The sequence below is a fragment of the Salvelinus namaycush genome, chromosome 11, assembly GCF_016432855.1.
Source record: "Salvelinus namaycush isolate Seneca chromosome 11, SaNama_1.0, whole genome shotgun sequence".
Taxonomy (NCBI): domain Eukaryota; kingdom Metazoa; phylum Chordata; class Actinopteri; order Salmoniformes; family Salmonidae; genus Salvelinus; species Salvelinus namaycush.
In genome coordinates, this window is record NC_052317.1 from 28,499,525 (window position 1) to 28,521,009 (window position 21,485).

Genomic DNA, 21,485 nt, shown 5'->3' on the forward strand with positions numbered 1-21,485 from the left:
GGCTTTTATACCACCAGAGTTGAGCTTAGGAGAGACGGCAGAGATGGTGGGCATACAGACATGTTAACAGATCTTTAGTTTAAATAAAAACATCACCAAACAGTAAAACAACATTTTAAATATTGACATTCTGAAAAAAAATCAAGGTGTAAGAGTCCCAGAGAGTTAAAAAAGTTAGACTTCGTTTTTAATGTACTTACATAACCAAACTTGCTCCTAGGATCGGCCAGGTATGGGAACAAGGCAATGATGCCCTTTGCGTTGTCCTCTTTAACACGCCTTAAGGACTTGCCCTAGACACACACACACTTTACTGTTTGAGTTCCAAACAAAAGTATTGATGTGTAAATCACAACTTCTGCTAAACATTGTGTTAGGTGGTAAGGTATGTAATGAGTATATGACATATACCCATGTTCACTTGTCATTTGTGCAACCAATATCTTGACCATATCGCGTCTTCTGCTATCTGTTAGGCTTTTTGTCCGAGCATACTCATTCATGATCCTCTCTCCTCCAGGTTTGTTCTTCAGAATGTCTTCAATCATCTAAGTCGGAGTAATTTAAAAAAGGAACACACTAACACTTTTAAAACAGCAATGAAATAGCAAGTATAATAAAACACACCATGATCACTCTTTCACAACTTTCATTGATGTAATTTATCAATCAATCTTCAAGTTTGGCATTTGTTTAAACTGGAAATTTTCAGTATTACATGAGATAGACGATTATCCTTAGCTGTCTTTCTTGTAGCAGGACTCTGCTGCAATATAATTGTGTCACTGGAGTCCCCCTCATTGTCTCTACTGTATTTTGATAAGGAGCTGCTTGCAGAGGAGCTCAACGAATCTAGCAATCATGTTAACATTTAACTGGTGTGATTAACACTGTAATTATAACACATTTAGGTGGAAACATCCATTATTATGATTAGAGGACTTTTGTTAATGACAAAGGGAATGCAAAAATGTAACATTTTGAATTGATTAGGCCCACTACTGTTCTAAAAGGGGTGGGAGAGGTGAGCACAGAAACAAAGATCATTTTAAAATATCAAAATGAGAAAAGAAATCAGCAGATATATCTGCTTGTCTCACATATTCAGAACATGTGTTAGGCTAGCCAGGACTGTATGGATGAATGTGAAGCTCTAAGCTAATAAGCAACTCACCATCAGGATTTGGGTCTTGGGGTAAACAAATCTCCAGCACACCAAGGTCTTGTTTCTTTAGAAGAAACTCAAACACCTCCTCATCAACTTCAGTCTTCGATTCATCATAGACTTTTAAGTCCAAGTTTGGAATGTCAAATTTATTGGCAACTGTGAAGACAAAACAAGATTGCACAGCCTTATTGATTAAATATGTTGTGTATTTTTAGAGAAAAACCAGAACAGAAGACAGAAATCAAGAGGTCAACATCATAACCCCAAAACTTGTTTAGTGCTCCTTTCCACGTCAATTCCAATGATATGCAGTCTACAGGCTGTCTACTACTGCCACGTACTGAATTATTATAACAGCAGTCTGAGTATTATAGCAATACACCACAGATAGCTATCAACACTGAGATTGTAGAGGCATGCAAATGTTGTATCACTTATTTAAAACCATTAATGACTGGCAAAGACAATGAGCGCAGCTACAGATGAGCATAATAAGACAACTCCCAAAACATAAACCAATCTTTGACTGATCTGTGATTTAGGGAGGCGCAAGTTTCCTTTTTATTCATTATCAGCAAGGAAATCGGCAATCAATTTGACAGTAAATATAAGGTAAGTCTATTTAAAGTGTGTCAGTATAAGTATGTTGTTCCATAGGATATTGTGTGAAATTTGAAACTTTTCACTCACCACAATCCAAAAAGGATTTGAAGGTTAGTTGCCCCTCGTAGCAAATGTACTTTTGACAATCCCTGTACTTCACGCGTACAGCCTGCATCCTTGATGACAAGAAAAAAAAGTTAATTTAAATTGCATTAATACAAATTTGCAGAAATTACAAGAGAGCAGTGCTCTGTTTAGAGTAAAACACACGTGTTGCATCGACCTGCCTGTCGCTAAATACTGTCTACTAACAGCTCTCTTTTCAGAGTAAAACGCACGTGTCTTACCGACCAAACAGCAGCTAAAAATTGTCTAGCTCTAAAGTTCAGAGTAAAACGCACGTGTCACATCGACCAAACTGCTCTAAAACTGTCCATCAGCTCTGTTCAGAGTAAAATACAGGTGTCGCACCGACCAAACTGCAGCAAAAAAACGTCAACCGGTAACAGCTCTAAAGTTCAGAGTAAAACGCACGTGTCACACCGACCAAACTGCAGCTAAAAACTGTCTCATAGCTCTAAACTTGAGTGAAACATACATGTAGCACAGACCAACTGCCGCTAACTGTCTGCTAACAGCTCGCTTTTCAGAGTAAAACACATGTTGCACTGACTAACCTGCTGGCAGTAGTCAGTAAAGTCTGCTAGCTACTGATAATAGCTAATACCGCTCTGTTGAAAATTTAAAACAGGTGATGCACTGATCCATCGGGTGTACATACTGTCCATGAACCACTAAAAGTGGTATAACTTAATGTTACTGTAGCTAGCTAGCTAATTAGCTCTAGCTATTAGCATCTGACTATGCAAATCGTGCAGTAACAGTAAGCCTACACTACAATGCTAGCTAGCTGTAATGTTGCTCAACAGTTTTAATTTGCACACAAAGTTAACCAATAACAGGGAACTTACCTGGAATTCTAATTAAGTATAGAAATGAAGAAATTCTGTGGTTCTGTGAATGACTTTGATGTTCGGCGGATCCTCGCTCTCGATTTGTCTACTCTTTCCATTCGCGAGACACTTGCAAATGGACAATGACGGCAAAATCTAAATTTAACCAACATTAGTGATTGTGGTCATGCTGTTTTACTCCAATAGAATTTAATCTGTATTTTTGCTCCCACTCTAGCGGTCGCTGGTAATAATTGCACTCTAAAATGATTTAATTTGACTACTTTCTCCAGTTTTTACTGTGTACAGACAATGTTGTAGCAATGTGCAAATACAATGCCCTCTGTAGTTATTGGGACAGTGAGGCATTTTTTCTGCTTTTGGCTCTATACTCCAAAAGTTTGGATTTGAAATCAAACAATTTTAGGGGAGCAAAAGTATTGGGACAAATTCACTTATTTTTTTATTTATTTAACCTTTATTTAAACATTGAGTCACATTGAGATCAAAAATCTATTTTACAAGAAAGCCCTGTATACATTACAATAAAAACAGAATAATAAAATATACGTATATATGTATAAAACAATATAATTCAGCACACAATAACAAAATAAACATCTTTAAAAAACAATCACATTCAACTACATAGAGGTCCTCAATCAATCATGTAAACTGCCTGAGTGGCACCAGCACATGTAACTGCACTGAACTCTGCAGATTGTTCCACAAATTACAGGCAAAAAAACTAAACGCAGATATTATGTGTATTGAAGTAGTTAAAAGTTACATATTTGGTCCCATATTCGTAGCACGCAATGACTTTTTGTAGAAGCTTGTGCCTCTACAAATTTGTTGAGTGCATTTGCTGTTTGTTTGGTTGTGTTTCAGATTATTTTGTTCGCAATAGAAATGAATGGTAAGTAATGTATTGTGTCATTTTGTAGTCACTTTTTATTGTAAATAAGAATAGAATATGTTTCTAAACACTTCTACATTAATGTGGATGCTACCATTATTACAGATAATCCCAAATAAATTGTGAATAATAATAATAATGAAGAGTGAGAAAGTTACAGACGCACAAATATCATACCCCCAAGACATGCTAACCTCTCACCATTACAATAACGGGAGGTTAGCGTGATATTTGTGCGTCTGTAACTTTCTCACTCGTCATTATTCACCATTCATTAAGGATTATCCGTAATCATGGCATCCACATTCATGTAGAAATGTTTAGAAACATATTATATTCTTATTTACAATAAAAGTGACTCTAAAAGGACACTATCGTCCGTGTGGCGTTTGGTAGAGTATGGCGCTTGCAATGCCAGGGTTGTGGGTTCGATTCCCCACGGGGGACCATTATAAAGTACGAAAAATGTATGCACTCATTACTGTAAATCACTCTGGATAAGAGCGTCTGCTAAATGACTAAAATGTAAATGCATTATGGGCGGCTGGTAGCCTAGTGGTTAGAGCGTTGCGCCAGTAACCGCTAGATCAAATCTCCGAGCTGACAAGGTAAAAATCTGTCTTTCTGTCCCTGAACTAGGCAGTTAACCCACTTTTCCTAGGCCGTCATTGTAAATAAGAATTTGTTCTTAACTGACTTGCCTATGGTACAATAAAATAAAATATTTACCATTAATTTCTATTAGGAACAAAATGATCTGAAACACAACTAAATCAAACAGCAAGTGCATCCAACAAGTTTTTAGAGTTACAAGCTTGATGTAATCATTGCGTGCTAGGAATATGGAACCAAATACTAAACTGTTTACTACTTTTAATAGACATATGAGGGAATTTATCCCAATACCATTTCTCCCCTAAAATGGGGGGACTATGTACAAAACTGCTGTAAATTCTACACGATTCACCCTGTATGGATGAAAACACGCTCAAATTAAAGCTGACAGTCTGCACTTTAACCTCAGTCATTGTTTGATTTCAAATCCAAACTTTTGAAGTAAAAGAAAAAAGTAAAAGTATGAAAGGGAAAATAAATCGACAGATAAATATAGTATGTATTTACAATGGTGTTTGTTGTTCACTGGTTGCCCTTTTCTTGTGGCAACAGGTCACAAATATTGCTACTGTGATTGCACACTGTGCTATTTCACCTAATAGATATGGGAGTTTATCAAATTTGGACATGTTTTCGAATTCTTTGTGGGTCTATGTAATCTGAGGGAAATATGTGTCTCTAATATGGTCGTACATTTGGCAGAAGGTTATGAAGTGCAGCTCAGTTTCCACTAAATTTTGTGGGCAGTGTGCACATAGCTTATCTCAAGAGCCAGGTCTGCCTACAGCGGCCTCTCTCAATAGCAAGGCTATGTTCACTGAGTCTGTTCATAGTTAAAGCTTTCCTTAATTTTGGGTCACAGTGGTCAGGTATTCTGCCTCTGTGTACTCTTTCTTTAGGGCCTAATAGCATTCCTCTCTCTCGCTCTCTCTCTCTCTCAATATGTGTTAGTGAAACTGCCGGCTGTTGCATGGGAATCGCTCCTATACAGGCCGCCCCCTCCCACTGTGAGAGGTGTTTAGATTGCCTAGTCCCCCCCTCCACCACTCCTTCTCTCTCTGTGCATCTATTTGATTTGAAAGTTGAGGAGCAGGGAGGAGGGGTGTGGGGAGAGTTACCCAGATTGTTTGGGGGGGGGGGGGGGGGGGGGGCATCCTGATTCCTCCCTTAATGTGTGGACCAATCAATGGTACCTTTATTAGAGGAGGCCTGGATTGGTCATTCTCTGGTCTTGCCTATTCACTGACACTTTACACAATGCTACCATGGTCCCACCCCATCTGCCTCAGTCTCTTTCCCCCAATAAATCCCTATTTGGCTTTGTCTTTGGAGCTTGACTAATTATCCTTGTTTGTTCCCCTTTATGTGGATCCAGTCATGTGTTGTTGACTCTGTGGGCTGGTTTGAGGAGAATCATTCCGCCATTTGCCACTTAATTATGTGGAGGTCAGAATCCTTTGCTCAGCTCAGGAACTAACAAGCAGAATCTAACATCCTATTGTACCGTTTATTTTGGTCTTATGAGAGACCCTCTGTGACTTTAGACTAAACTTTTGAAACAAAGGTCAGCTATAAGGTAAATAAACTATCATCACTGCACACAGGTCCACAGACGACGCAATCGCAACCACACTGCACACTGCCCTAACCCATCTGGACAAGAGGAATACCTATGTGAGAATGCTGTTCATCGACTACAGCTCAGCATTTAACACCATAGTACCCTCCAAACTCGTCATCAAGCTCGAGACCCTGGGTCTCGACCCCGCCCTGTGCAACTGGGTACTGGACTTCCTGACGGGCCGCCCCCAGGTGGTGAACAACATCTCCACCCCGCTGATCCTCAACACTGGGGCCCCACAAGGGTGCGTTCTGAGCCCTCTCCTGTACTCCCTGTTCATCCACGACTGCGTGGCCATGCACGCCTCCAACTCAATCATCAAGTTCGCGGACGACACTACTGTGGTAGGCTTGATTACCAACAACGACGAGACGACCTACAGGGAGGAGGTGAGGGCCCTCGGAGTGTGGTGTCAGGAAAATAACCTCACACTCAACATCAACAAAACAAAGGAGATGATTGTGGACTTCAGGAAACAGCAGAAGGAGCACCCCCCTATCCACATCGACGGGACAGTAGTGGAGAGGGTAGTAAGTTTTAAGTTCCTCGGTGTACACATCACGGACAAACTGAATTGGTCCACCCACACAGACAGCGTTGTGAAGAAGGCGCAGCAGCGCCTCTTCAACCTCAGGAGGCTGAAGAAATTCAGCTTGTCACCAAAAGCACTCACAAACTTCTACAGATGCACAATCGAGAGCATCCTGTCGGGCTGTATCACCGCCTGGTACGGCAACTGCTCCGCCCACAACCGTAAGGCTCTCCAGAGGGTAGTGAGGTCTGCACAACGCATCACCGGGGGCAAACTACCTGCCCTCCAGGACACCTACACCACCCGATGTCACAGGAAGGCCATAAAGATCATCAAGGACAACAACCACCCGAGCCACTGCCTGTTCACCCCGCTATCATCCAGAAGGCGAGGTCAGTACAGGTGCATCAAAGCAGGGACCGAGAGACTGAAAAACAGCTTCTATCTCAAGGCCATCAGACTGTTAAACAGCCACCACTAACATTTAGTGGCCGCTGCCAACATACTGACTCAACTCCAGCCACTTTAATAATGGGAATTGATGGAAATGTATTTAAAAATGTATCACTAGCCACTTTAAACAATGCCACTTAATATAATGTTTACATACCCTACATTACTCATCTCATATGTATATGCATATACTGTACTCTATATCATCTACTGCATCTTGCCATCTTTATGTAATACATGTATCACTAGCCACTTTGAACTATGCCACTTTATGTTTATATACCCTACATTACTCATCTCATATGTATATACTGTACTCTATACCATCTACTGCATCTTGCCTATGCCGTTCTGTACCATCACTCATTCATATATCTTTATGTACATATTCTTTATCGCTTTACACTTGTGTGTATAAGGTAGTAGTTGTGGAATTGTTAGGTTAGATTACTCGTTGGTTATTACTGCATTGTCGGAACTAGAAGCACAAGCATTTTGCTATACTCGCATTAACATCTGCTAACCATGTGTATGTGACAAATAAAATTTGATTTGATTTGATATAACACTTAATGACTGAGGAAATGAATGCCGCACCAAGCACTAATGCTTTATCATTGATAGAGACAAAATCAGAGGTTTTCATTGAGGTCTTTGCTCTCACTCTCTTTTCTACAAGTCTCCTCTGTCCCCAAAGCAACAGAGGAATTTGGTGTGAGTATTGTATTTGCGCAAATGTGGGGAAAGCTGTGTGTGTGTGTGTGTGTGTGTGTGTGTGTGTGTGTGTGTGTGTGTGTGTGTGTGTGTGTGTGTGTATGTGTATGTGTATGTGTATATGTATATGTGTGTGTGTGTGTGTGTGTGTGTGTGTGTGTGTCAGTCAAAGGTAACGATTGGCTTGATTTCCTGAATATCATGCCCTGCTGAGAAAGTTCACTCTCTATCTCCTCTCTTTCTCCCTCTATTTTCTCCTCCCTCTTTGACATGCTAAATCTGCTGATTTTATTTTTCTTCCTCCTGCAGAGAGGAAGTGTCCTTTTCAAGGGTCTCGGCTTTCCCCCTGACTGACTAAACCCTACCTCTGTTTGGATTGTTGTTCTATTTCAAACAAAAGACGGAGGCGGGATTACCATTTCACTTCCTTTCACACTCTACCTTTCAAGTGGTGTAGCAGCTAAGGAATTTGAGTCCCCACCACTGGTCTGGCCGGGTGCTTTCCATTTTCTTGAACAGAACTCTTTAAAGTACTAGTGTGGTTGCATTTGGACCTGAAGTACTGGGATTGAGGTCTTTTTGGAAATATGTTAGGCTGATTTTGTGGCTTCAAGGCCTGTATTCACAAAGAGGCTATAGGATCAGTTTTGCCTTTTAGATCATAATGAACAAGATTCTACAGGGGAGGACCTGATTCCAGATCAGCTCTTGTACTTTGAGACTGCTTTGTGAATACGTTGACATCTTGTTAATGGTTCTCAGCCTTTTTGTTTCACGTCCTGGCGCTAACTTTCTGCCTCATTTAGCTCATGTCAATTCACTGTGTTCTCCTCCCCCGATCTGGCATTCATTCAGTGGGTTAGCTCTCAGAAGAAAACTTTGACCAACCACTCTGTTTGACTTCATCACAAATTCATAATTTACCCAAAGAAAATTTGGTAGTATATTTGTTCAGACAATTACCCAAAATCGATCAGATATTCATGAAGTTTTCACACTTACTTGATCTTCGGCCTTGGTTCCTGTGGTGGAAAGTGGAAACCAGGGGGGTGGGATGGCCTGTCAGCCTCCTACCCAGAGCAATCCACTGGTTCTGTGTTCCCATTGATCTTCTAATAGCCTTGTCCATATATAATGACAGACTAGGGTTTGATGGAGGGCTTACATCGCTCCAATCTCCTGCCATTAGGGTTACATTGTTGCTTTCATAGCACCCCCATCCTTAAGAAAATGTCCTTTTTTCGTTTTTGAATGATCACTATAGGAAGTCATAAGGCAAGTTTAGTGCTATTCCTGTAGCACTGAGCTAATTTGAAGAATTGCGTAAGAACTAGTAAAACTTAACTTAAACCGTTGAGGTATAATGCTTTATAACTTGTTATAGCCTAAGCATGTATGCAGGCTTTAAGTGAAGTGTTAATGGACCCTGCACTCAACATAAAACAATTTCTGTTCTGTCAGTGCAATTAGCAATCCTTTAATGAGTAAAGGACAGTGAGAGAGTTCAGGGTGACTCTTTTATCTGCCAGGCTGAGTGGCTTTAGCAGTTCATCAAATTCTTTGCGGAGGCTGACAAAGGCAGCTGTATGGTGGGCCAGGCCCGTCAGTAGAGAATAGAGGCTAATTCGCCCCTGTAGTTAAGGCTGAAGCTGCTGAAATGGAGTGCTGTGTATAGTGGGCCTGGCAGATTTTTTAAAACGTTTTTATTTTTATTTAACCAGGTAGGCCAGTTGAGAACAAGTTCTCATTTACAACTGCGACCTGGTCAACATAGAGCAAAGCATTGCGACACAAACAACACAGTTACACATGGGATAAACAATCATACAGTCAATAACACAATAGAAAAGTCTATATACAGTGTGTGCAAATGTAGTAAGATTAGGGAGGTAAGGCAATAAATAGGCCACAGTGGCGAAATAATTACAATTTAGCAATTAAACATTGTCTTCCGACAGATGGCGTCATTCTATCACGGCGCATTGCCACAAGCTATTTGTGATTGAGGTGAATTAGACTGCTATCTAGGCCTAGTGACTGACTTTGTGCTGAGTGATGTGGCGTTAGTGTCCATACAGACTGGTTAGCAGACAGTCAGTGTCCTGGGGGATCCTTGTCACTCCAACCAGCGACAGAGTCGTTTGCCCCTATCAGTGTGAGCCTCTTCTCTCTGTCACTCACCCAGACTCCCAAACAACAGCCCCTTTCTACTTCCCTTATCACTCTGCCCGACGGGGTCGCAGGGTCAGAGCCACACTGAGCATGCCCAGCTATTCACTGTATTGATTTTAATTTTTGGGATGATTTGACGGTTTGTGTGTGGGAGGGAGAAAAGAGAACTGGGGGGGTCGAGATTGAAGATGTAGAGTGATAGAGAGATAGAAGTCTGACTGGCAGTGAATGGAGGGAGATGTAGCCCTCCTCTTCCCTTCTCCATTCTCTGGCTCTATAACTGAAGGAGCCCCAACCTCAGCTCCAGTCCCCCTCTCTGACTGCCATTCAGGCCCATCGATCGGCCTCCCATCCCGGGCACCCCAGGGGAGGCCAGGGCCCAGGCGCTGGTTGCCTCCTTTGTGGGGGTTCCACCAGTTATCCAGTTCAGACTGACGGCTGACAGCGCTGATAAAAACATGTCCCCCTCTCCTCCTGTCCTGTATTGTCCACAGCAGACATGCTGTTCACAATGTGTAACCTTTAGATAGCTGGCTAGACTGTAACCCTCCTGCTGCAGACGATTATCAGTGGAGGTGGGATACAGTTTCAGCATCTGACCCCTCCACTGAGCCCTTCCATCGTCAGTGTCCTGACACTCAGAGGCTACACTAGGCTTCATATTAGAGAAAATACATGCTTGAGACAATGGAGTGAGGGTTAGGATTGATCTTAATAAGACATCCCACTGCAGTGGTCGGATGTGGTCTAGGCTCTATGAGTGCTGCGAAATGCAGTTGCTCTAAAGCCTGCCAGCATATCCTTCGACCCCAACCCACACGATCAAAGAAGGTCTTTTTATGAAGGCTTATCATAGCTTTATAATACAAATATCTAGTTATTTAATTGAAAATCCCATTTTGAATTATTATAATTGTTTCAATCAGAAATGCCTTTTTGAACATGTGAACATTCATGTGCCTTAATTACATACTCTATGGCATCTGAGTATGGCATCTGTAAATAGGAATAACAATGTGAAATGATGAGCCTAGTTTAGTCAAGGAGAGAGTACTGAGCTATACAGGGAGAAAGAAAGGATCCTTCCTGGCTAGTCATGATTGGCTGAGATAATGGAGTGGTTGGACATGCCGAAAGATGATTGGTTTGTCACAGAATTCTGTCTATAACAGAATGGAGGCTTCCCTGGTCAGAATATAGATCATCTTTGCTACCGCACATTTTTGGAAATATGCACTGCAAAAGTGTTGCTACAGCTCTCAAAAATATTGTTGCCCTGAATTTAGCTGGGTTTAAGTAGAGAGACTGCTTTCTGGAGGACAATCCAATGCTGACTCACATGCGTTTACATGTGTGGGTGGGTGAGGCTAAAGTTCAAGAGGGTGTGAGCGATGCTGAATGGGCTTAAACAAAGAAGAGCTCTCTAGGAAGTGTGAAAATCTCATCAAAACTTTCGAAGGGCATTTTCTCCTACTTGTCTCTTAAGTGGGATAACAAGTTTATCAACTTTTAAAGCAGCATAACTTTCCTCCAACTACAGTGTATGATATACCACTTTGAAGACGGAGTCTGTACTTTCATAAAATGTAAAAAATAAAAAATAAAAAGCAAATCACTACAATTTGATGTAAGCCTCAATAGAGAGATCTGGACACATTTGTATTATTGTTCCTTGTTTTTCGATCCTCTGTAACCTCACTGACCCTCTTTAACCCCCGATGTCATCTCTCTGTGTCCTACCCCAGGGAGGAGAGGGAGCGTTGGATCCGGGCAAAGTATGAACAGAAGCTGTTCGTTATGGATGTCCCCCAGTCGGACGTGCCCCTGGGGCAGCAGCTGCTTCGGGCTGTGGTGGAGGACGACCTGAGGCTGGTGGTGCTGCTGCTGGCCCACGGCACCAAGGAGGAGGTCAACGAGACGTACGGGGACGGGGACGGACGCACTGCCCTGCACCTGTCCTGCGCAATGGCCAATGTGGTCATCACCCAGCTTCTCATCTGGGTGAGTAGGTTGGGCTTCGAGAGAGGATTGTTTTCAACCTTGATTAAAGATGAATTATCTTCTTGGTTGAATAAAGGTTGAATGAGTTAAATAGATGGGGGAAATGTTATGGTCAGGGCCAGGAGTATGTTCTGAGCATGTGACATGACCAGGAAAAACTCTTTGGCTGTGGATGAAAATGGAGTGCTTTGTGAGAATCAAACAATATACTGAACTAGCTAGAACACAATGTCAACTACACCTCTCTCTGTCCAGTCCACTTCTTCTCCTCCTCCTCCTCCTCCTCCTCCTCCTCCTCACACTTCTCCTCTGTTCCCTCAGTATGGTGTGGATGTGAAGAGTCGGGACGCGCGCGGCCAGACGCCGCTGTCCTGCGCCCGGCGGGCAGGAAGCCAGGAGTGTTCTGACATCCTGCTCCAGCACGGCTGCCCCAATGACCCCGTCAGCAGCCTGACCACACCTAAAATGAGCCGCAGAAACCCCGATGTTAACCCTAACCCTAACGTCAACAATAACAACGCCCTCGGTGAACTCAACCGCAGTGTCAGTATCATGTAAGGAGTGGAGATCCCAGATCCCAGGAGTGGATCTGACCGGACTCACGGATCACCAAGGCCCCTGAACATACACATACTGTGTCCCCATAGACTACCCAGTGATCGTACTACTTTCCCAGCGCCCAGTCCTCATTCTCCTCTTACTCTACTTCATATTGTGTAACCTAGACTGAGTAACTGACAGTGGAGTTTTGTTGTTGTTGGCGCAATGGACAGGATAGAGATATTCCACGACACTGAGAGAGGTGCTTAGCTGGTGGACATTGTATATTGTATTTGTTTTGTTGTTTTTCTCATATCATCACCACAGAGGTGCATCTCTGTCAGAAACGTTCATGATCAGCTTTAAAGCTTGTTATTGTTATTAAGCATCAACCAAATTAATGGCTCAAGATTTCTTTGTGTTTTTGGCATTCACCTCTCCCCACTCTGTACTAAAACATTTCCTTTCAGGTCTTCATCTGTTGGAGCCAGACTGGGTTTTTATTCGACTGTTATATGAAATGACTAATTCCATCCATTCATGCTTCCATGCCTACATGGAGAAAGATGAACACCTTCGTAACATCTTGCATTAGATACTCAAAAGGAACTTCTATGTTGGATGCACAGCGCATGGTAAGTGATACCATGCATAGTCATACAGGAAAGAAACTATTAATATCGATAATGTAATAGAGTTTACGACACGCAAGGTCCTCCATAATCCATGTCCCACCAATATCACAATTATTAAGGTTCTATTTGACCCAGTTATTATTGGTACTATTAAGCTATCAAACTCTTGACATGCCATTCATGTACAAAAGCATGTCTACATGGAAGATCGAAAATGATTGAAATACTTTACTTAGGGGCAAAAGGTTTAAACCACAATTTGAGATTTAAGAAATTATTGCACAATGGGAGAATTTTGGGAGATAGTAAAGTGATTCATTTGTTGCCCTTACAAATCATCCATCATTATAAGGGAATTGATGGGTCTGTTTTATGAGCACCGGGCCGAATGTTTTTTGTAAAGATTCCTCTTCAATCAGAAATCTTTCACAGGGATGATTGAAGGAAGGAAATTATATCATTAAGACATCTTTGTTGGAGTAATTTCTGAACGGGTTGAAGAGTGTTGATAATTACTTGACACATCACATATCCTAACCCAATTTTCTAACTACTACAGGCGTAATGGAATATCTGTTCACCTCCTGTGGCCGAAGGCCCTGTATATTGATACTCATGATACTATTTCTTCTGTTGTTGCTGTGAACTATGTGGTATGTGTGTGTGTGTGCGCGTGCGTGTGCTTATGTATGAGTGTGTGAGTGAAAGAGAGAGAGCAAGTGATTGAGTAAATCTGTGTAAGGACACCATTGGGAGAAAAGGTTAACATTTATAGTTGTTTGACTAAAATATGTTTTCAAGTGTACAGACCTAAAGTAGCTCTTCCTCCTATAAGATTTATCCTGAAACATTGTGGATTAACTTTGACTTCTGGAGTCGTAATTTCCTCTCCAACTGACGTGACTTTAACCAACCATCCTTACTCAATGGACCTAACCAAGTACATTCAAGTGTCAAACTGTGGAGATGGTGACTGAACGGGTCAAGAAGGGATGAAGAGAAAAGCTGCGATGACTTGAGACACTATGGTAATTCTTCATGATAAAATCATATGTATATATCAGTTTTAGGACAAGACAAGATAAAGTAGGAAGGGCTTTGACCACAGGAATATTCAAGTGAGATTGGCATAAAGTCTATAGAGACATGTATTTTTCCTCGCTCTTCCGCTGTTTTAAGGATTGAAATTAAAACCCTGTTTTCTGGTCTTTAGTTTTACTATGGCGGTGTTTATGTTTACAGGGCAAAGGCTCTTCATATTAACCCTGGTACTTCATCTACATGGTTTTGTTGATTCCCAGCGGGCATAACTGGTTGGAATTATATCAGTATAACCATATTACAATTTGGTTGTAAACTGGTTGGAATTACATCATTTAAACCAGCTTGGCTCGGTGTATTCCCTCTGTATTTGTAGTTTATTGAAGCTCACAGAATATCAATGGGGCTCCTGAGTAGCGCAGTGGTCTAAGGCACTGCATCTCAGTGCACGATGCGTCACTACAGTCCCTGGTTCGATTCCAGGCTGTATCACATCCGACCGTGATTGGGAGTCCCATAGGGTGGCGCACAATTGGCCCAGCATAGTCTGGGTTTGGCCGGGGTAGGCCATCATTGTAAATAAGAATTGTTCTTAACTGACTTGCCTAGTTAAATAAAGGTTAAATAATTTTTTTAATCCAGATGTGGTCAATCAGGAATAACCTGTAAAATACAGGATACACTTTCATCCCTGTTGTCCTGAACTGGCCCTCAGATTCAACCAAATGACATTTAGACTGACGGTCAACAGAGCTTGTAGACAGCCTTAAGTTATAACGGTACATTGACAAGTTGTTTTTTTCCTTAGGTGTACAGTATGTGTATAAACCACCATGGCACCAACTTAATTAAATTCATTTTTGAGTAAATTTCCAAGTATGTCTGATATACGGCAGTAGATTATTTCTTATAGTTTACGGTATATACTTACCTGATGCCATCGTACCTTTTTCACTCTTGTAATATTTCCCTTCCCCACTGCTCTTAATGTTGCCTGACTATAACCATTATTCATTCTAAGCAAAGTGTTTTCCCCCAAAGACAGGCTGTTCTGACATGGCACCCTATTCCCTAAATAGTGCACTCTGTTTGATCAGAGCTCAATGCGTGACCTGGTCAAAAGTAGTGCTCTATAAGGGAGAAGGTTAATTACCATTTCGGACACACCCAGGATGTACTGTAGATATGGGTCCAAGATCCTCTATGACCAGACAAGCTTCCAGACAAACAATTGAAAAGATTTGAGTTTCCGGTCACTCTTTTTGACTTGTCAACCCTATTTTTATATCTTGTTAAATTTTTCCTCTTTGTTTTTAAGCATATTTTTAGGTACTTTGGTCTCAATGTATCTACATTATCTGACCATTTGAGGTACTCTGTGTATAATGATGTACATTTGACATATTTATAATGCAGTATGTAAATATAGTTTTTTTGTTTTCCCGTGATTTTTTTTCTTCTCTGTTTACGTTTAGAATGTGAAACAAAGGTCAAAGCTAAAGAGTTACTTGCAGCGTGCTTGGACGCTTGGCTGACTGTTGAACTATTCAAACACTCCAATAAAACAATGTAGCCTTTCCTGGATTTGGGAAATAACAAAAAATATAAAATGTGTCTCTCTCTTTGCATCTCTCATTGTATCTTCTTTAAATGACTTGTGTAAGTGATGTATGTATATTTGTATGTATGTATGTATGTATGTATGTATGTATGTATGTATGTATGTATGTATGTATGTATGTATGTATGTATGTATGTATGTATGTATGTATGTATGTATGTATGTATGTATGTATGTATGTATGTATGTATGTATGTATGTATGTATGTACTAGCAACATGTGAGGCACAAGCTTACATTGTAACCACTCTTAAAACATGGTGCCACTCCCAAGGCAACATTGAAAACTCCCGTCTTACACAAGTCCTCCATTTTCTTAACGGCACTTCCTATCTGAACCGCCTGTGTGATATACTGTGATGTGCCAATATATGACATTCTGTCTCAATATCCAGGTTTAATACATTTAAAAGTATTATTCTACAGTATACAAGTCATGGATATAGGATCATTAGCCAGCCTCAATCAGTCAGATCCATTGAAGTTAGAAGGGGAAGACAACCCACTTGTGTTGGTGTGTTTCAAATGAGCATTAGTGTTGGGGCACTGAGGATGGCCCATTGGTGTGTATTGTGTTGAATAGTGGTTGAAAAAGTACCCAATTGTCATACTTGAGTAAAAGTAAAGATACCTTAATAGAAAATGACTCAAGTAAAAGTGAAAGTCACCCAGTAAAATATTACTTCAGTAAAAGTAAATGTAATTGCTAAAATACACTTAAGTATCAAAAGTAAAAGCATAAATCATGACAAATTCCTCATATTAGGCAAACCAGACGACACCATTTATTTGTTTTTTCTTTATTTACAGACAGTTAGGGGCACACTCCAACACTCAGACATAATTTACAAATGAAGCATTTGTGTTTAGTGAGTCCCCCATATCAGTATATCACACAGGCGGTTGACAGTAGGGATGATCAGGATGTTCTCTTGATAAATACGTGAATTGGACCATTTTCCTGTCCTGTTAAGCATTCAAAATGTAACGAGTACTATAGGTTGTCAGAGAGAATGTATGGAGTTAAAAGTACATTATTTTCTTTAGTCAGGTAAAAGTGGTCAAAAATATAAATATAAAAGTACTACTTAAGTAGTACTTTAAAGTATTTTTTACTTAAGTACTTTACACCCGTGTGTGTACAATTGTTATCAGTGTGTATACCATTGTTACAATTATGTTTCAGGTGTACCAGAACGTGGCAGAGCTCAGATGCTTCCTTCCTATGCCAGTCCTTTGGCTAAGTGAGTTACACCCTCTACCCCTCCACTTCCTGCTCATGTGCCCCCCCCCCCTCCCCCCATTAACAGTCCCAATAGCCTCCAGGTAAGGAGAATTAAGAGAAAGAGCCAGGCTTAGTGTCAGGCAGCGTGACGGGAGGGAGAAAGTGAAAGGTCTGTGTCAAGAGGAGTCAAAGCACACCACTAATCTACTCCATATTTTCAGCTAATCTGCTATCAGCAAATACAGGCAGCTCTGCGCTTCCCCCAACTCTGTTTTCTCTTCTGTTGTCTCTTATTACATGCCTTTCTTTTCTTCTTTAAAGACTGAGATGGTGATACAACCACACGTGCATGCTCAAGCGCGCACACGCACACACACAACCACACACACACACGTAGTTGAGAAAGTAGCTTATACAATATGAGTCAATACTGTGACTTGCTAAGGAAAGGCAATACAGACAAGTGAACACGAAAATCTGTCTTCTAATTGGATAATTTCAGATAGTACCTCCTCGTTTCACTTAATTTCAAAACGTTTTCTCCCTACTGAACAGAACCCTGTTTTGTTATTGCATAGGAGTTAGCTAAACACTGAGGAGTGTTCTGTGCCGCCCACCTTGGCTCAGACAAATCACCTCCCAGATTGCAGAGGAGGGTTTTCCTCTGATGGATGGCTACACAAACATCTGACGAGAACATATTTGAAAACATTCATTCAAAATCTCCTGTAAAGTGTTGCACTACCTACTCACAAGGGGGCCGATTCCGACTTAGGAAATGAACGCCTTTCCTATGCACAACTTTCCTACGCACTTCTCAGTAGTTGGTATTCAGATTTACCTTATGCCGGTGTGCGATGGGCTTTGCAGGCATAGTTCCCTTGCGTGCTGAATACTGTACATGTAATTCAATCGCCCACTTTCTGACCAACACATTTTCTCTGTAGGATTTTCTTTCAATAGTACATTTATCTTAAGCCATCCCTTTAAATACGGTGTACCTTTAATTAGAATTTTGTTGACAGATTACATTGAGAGAACGGGTTAAGAAAATAGGGATCAATGAAAGAAATCCATCTAAATATATGCATATTAGTCTCCATTTCAGCACCAACTGGTAGATGTAAAAATACTCTGATTTTGTAGATGATTTAGGTACATTTTAGGGTTAGGAAAGTACTGTACTGAAAGACACTAAGTATTGAACAATAGTCCTATAAATCAACCCTCACTAATCATGGAACTGTATGAAATCGGTCCATTAGTCGTGAACCGTGCTCCAAGTTTAACCTGCTACGTGTGGTCTGAGTTCCATAATGATTCAAATAGGCTACATGTACAAAATTATTGCATAACGTTAGCCAAATATGATCCACTACTGCTAGCGACCCTCAGGAACAATTTACACAGATGTGACAGAGGAAAGAAAGGTCAACGGAACGGAATGATGCAAAATCTAAGCAACAAACGAACACTAAAGTGACAGTTATAAATGTATGTAGGTATTACGGACGGTGGCTCCCGTTAGTGGCTAATATTTAACATAATACAAATTGTTAAATAAAACTGAGAAAAGCCCGGGCATATAATTAAAACATTCTAAAGCACATACATCAACTCGGCAGGTTCAGCCCTACAGAAGCCTATTACTTGGGTCTCCAAATTTCATCCATGCAAATTGAGGGCACAGCTATTTATAGCCTACTTCACTGTGGAATAGGGGTCGCAATACATGTCATGTTGATATGATTTTTAGTTTGCTTCCATATGAGTGGTTCCACATTCGTCTCGAAGGATCATAAGGAAGTTTATTTACAATCCTGTTCTCCAAACGGATGACTAATTTACCTAGCTCTAATCAATAGCTCTTATCAATGTATAAATTACAGTGCATGGAGAATGCTGTTATTTCTATAGGAAAAAGAAAGTAGATGCTTTTACCACTTGGCAGGTTCGCTCGATCTTAGTTATGGTTAGTCATGGTTATGAGGGGAATGAAGTCACGGTCAGAATACTGTTTATCTGTAAACACCTTCATTTCTTAGGTCTCCGCCCGAACGATTAGCGGGTGAATCGCATGCTATTCTCATGCTTAAGTTCAATGTCAGAATATGCATAGAGAGAAATGTGCATAAAAAGGGAATTGCGTTCCATTTGCGAACGCTTACCTCAGGTTGGAATCGGCCCCAAGGTAATTAGGGGTTCACAGCAAAGCTGAGAAACTTATTCTTAGATTTTCTTTTTCCTTGACATGGTCAAGTAACTCATGCATAGATTAGTAAGTATTATTTCTAATTTGGCACACAGAAACTAAAGGCCATGAGTAACTTGGTCAAAAAGAATGGCAACGATAGGTCTATAGGTGGCGCTGTTATAAGCAGTCCCACTTAAACCCTCATATCTGCCGCCCCGTTTGACATAGAGACTTTGTATGTAGGTTACTTTTCTCATGCTGAACAAATTTGCCTCAAGGACCCATTAAGTCCGTCAGGATAGATTTTCCTCTATCTTGGAAATTTTGGAAAACCTTTGAATAACCTTTGAAAAATGTCTTCTCATTAACCATAAGTCCGAATAACACCAAATGTTGTATGTAGGTCCATAGTTCATGTCTTAACTTTGAGAAAAGCTCATGGTTAAGAGATGGCTGAGTTATTGATAAATCAGGGAATCTGATTTTGCATGTCCATTTAAATCCTTCGTAAATCCACTTTACATGTGCCTATCAACTTGAAACGTACATATATTACCACGATGAACCATGTTAAGTTTGGCATTGATATCTTAACAAATAAACTATGAACAATTAACTTTTGTTTAACGATGTAACACTAATGCTTAAAATAATCATAAAAATCTCATGGAATAAAAGTCAGATTTATTCCAAATTTTGTCTTTGGACTCATCACAATAGTCCCTAAAGAGTTTGAGAAAATAATGTTGATACATTAAAAGATGGCCTCACTATACTAGTAGATGCATATTAGGACTTATACTGTGTGGCTCAGTTGGTAGAGCATGGACCTTGCCACGCCAGGGAATTGGGTTCAATTCCCACGGGGGATCAGAACCAAAAAGTATGATAATGTATGCACTCACTACTGTAAATAGCTCTGGCTAAGAGTATCTGCTAAATGACAAAAAGAGTATTTAAAAGTAAATCCATTCAACAATGGCCTATCAACATGAAACTTGTCATCTCTATCATGGATGTCCCTAAGATGAACCATACTAAATGTGGTATTGATATCTAAAAAAACAAGGAAACTAATTAACAACTCATTCTTTGCATGTATCTTTGCATATGTAACGCTAATGCTCAAAATCATCCGCAATCGTCTTCTCCTCGTCAACCATATGTCAGATTCACTCCACATTTTGTATTTAGACTCATTACATCAGTCTTTAATGTTTGAGAAACAATTGTTGCTGCATTCAAATATGGCCGCACTTTTCTTTTAAATGCACCTTAGCACATGCTGATGAATGGTTCTTGTTATGAACCATTAATCAGATTGACTCCATATTTGGTATATAGACTCACTGAATTAGCCTCTAAAGAATTTGATTAGCTGCTGCATTCAAAGTTTGCCACTCTACCAATCTACAGCATTAGACTTAACTTCACTTCCGTCATACTTGTGGTATTGAGAGATAAACATGGTAATGCTTTCACTGAAAGCACATAAGGCAAGATAGTTCCTACATGATAGTGCTTGCTTGTTATCCAACTGATCTTCTGTCCTTTCTGTCATCCTGTGAACCTGGTTCATTGCTGCTCGCAGCTATAGTTGTTTTCTGTGTGTTTGCTATGCAAATTGATTAACTACAGTTGCCTATCATATGCATGAATGCCAATTAGTAGGACTTTTTCAATACTATTTTCATATGAAAGGCAAAAATCCTCAGCTTATTTGAGCAATTTCTGTTTAATTACTTCCAACATAATGCCTCAGTTATAAACTAATATAGGTCTTTGTTATCATGCTTGTTTCTTTTTTGTGTGCTGAAAGGGTCAAATACATCCTAGGCATTAGTCTTCTCTGATCCTTGACATCTTCATGTCTGTTACATCACATGTCCCTTTTCAACTATACAATGCATTTGGGAAGTATTCAGTATTCCTTTTTCCACATTTTGTTACCCTACAGCCTTATTCTAAAATTGATTAAATACATGTTTTCCTCATCAATCAACACACAATACCCTATAATACCCTACCCACAATACCCTACCCTAGTGGTTAGACCGTTGTACTAGAAACCGAAAGGTTGCAAGTTCGAATCCCCGAGCTGACAAGGTACAAATCTGTCGTTCTGCCCCTGAACAAGGCAGTTAACCCACTGTTCCTAGGCTGTCATTGAAAATAAGAATTTGTTCTTAACTGACTTGCCCAGTTAAATAAAGGTAAAATGAAAACAAGTTTTTAGACATTTTTGCAAATGTATTAAAAATAATAAACAGAAATTAAAGCTCAGGTGCATCCTGTTTCCATTAATCATCCTTGAGATGTTCTACTTGATTGGAGTCCACATGTGGTTAATTCAATTGATTGGACATGATTTGGAAAGACACACACACACCTGTCTATATAAGGTCCCACAGTTGACAGTGCATGTCTGAGTAAAAACCAAGACATGAGGTCGACGGAATTGACCATAGAGCGCCGAGA

The 21,485-nt window shown here is 40.4% G+C and overlaps 1 protein-coding gene across 1 annotated transcript in view; it reads left to right on the top strand.

Moving 5' to 3' along the window:
• LOC120055970 (arf-GAP with GTPase, ANK repeat and PH domain-containing protein 3-like) overlaps positions 1 to 14,472 on the top strand; it is a 247,314-nt gene extending 232,842 nt beyond the window's left edge. Inside the window, exons 17-18 of the mRNA XM_039004066.1 lie at positions 11,496 to 11,751; positions 12,073 to 14,472. Of these exons, the coding sequence (XP_038859994.1) occupies positions 11,496 to 11,751; positions 12,073 to 12,309 (493 nt within the window). The 3' untranslated portion in view covers positions 12,310 to 14,472. The remainder of the gene's footprint in view (positions 1 to 11,495; positions 11,752 to 12,072) is intronic.
• Positions 14,473 to 21,485: the final 7,013 nt, after the last annotated feature.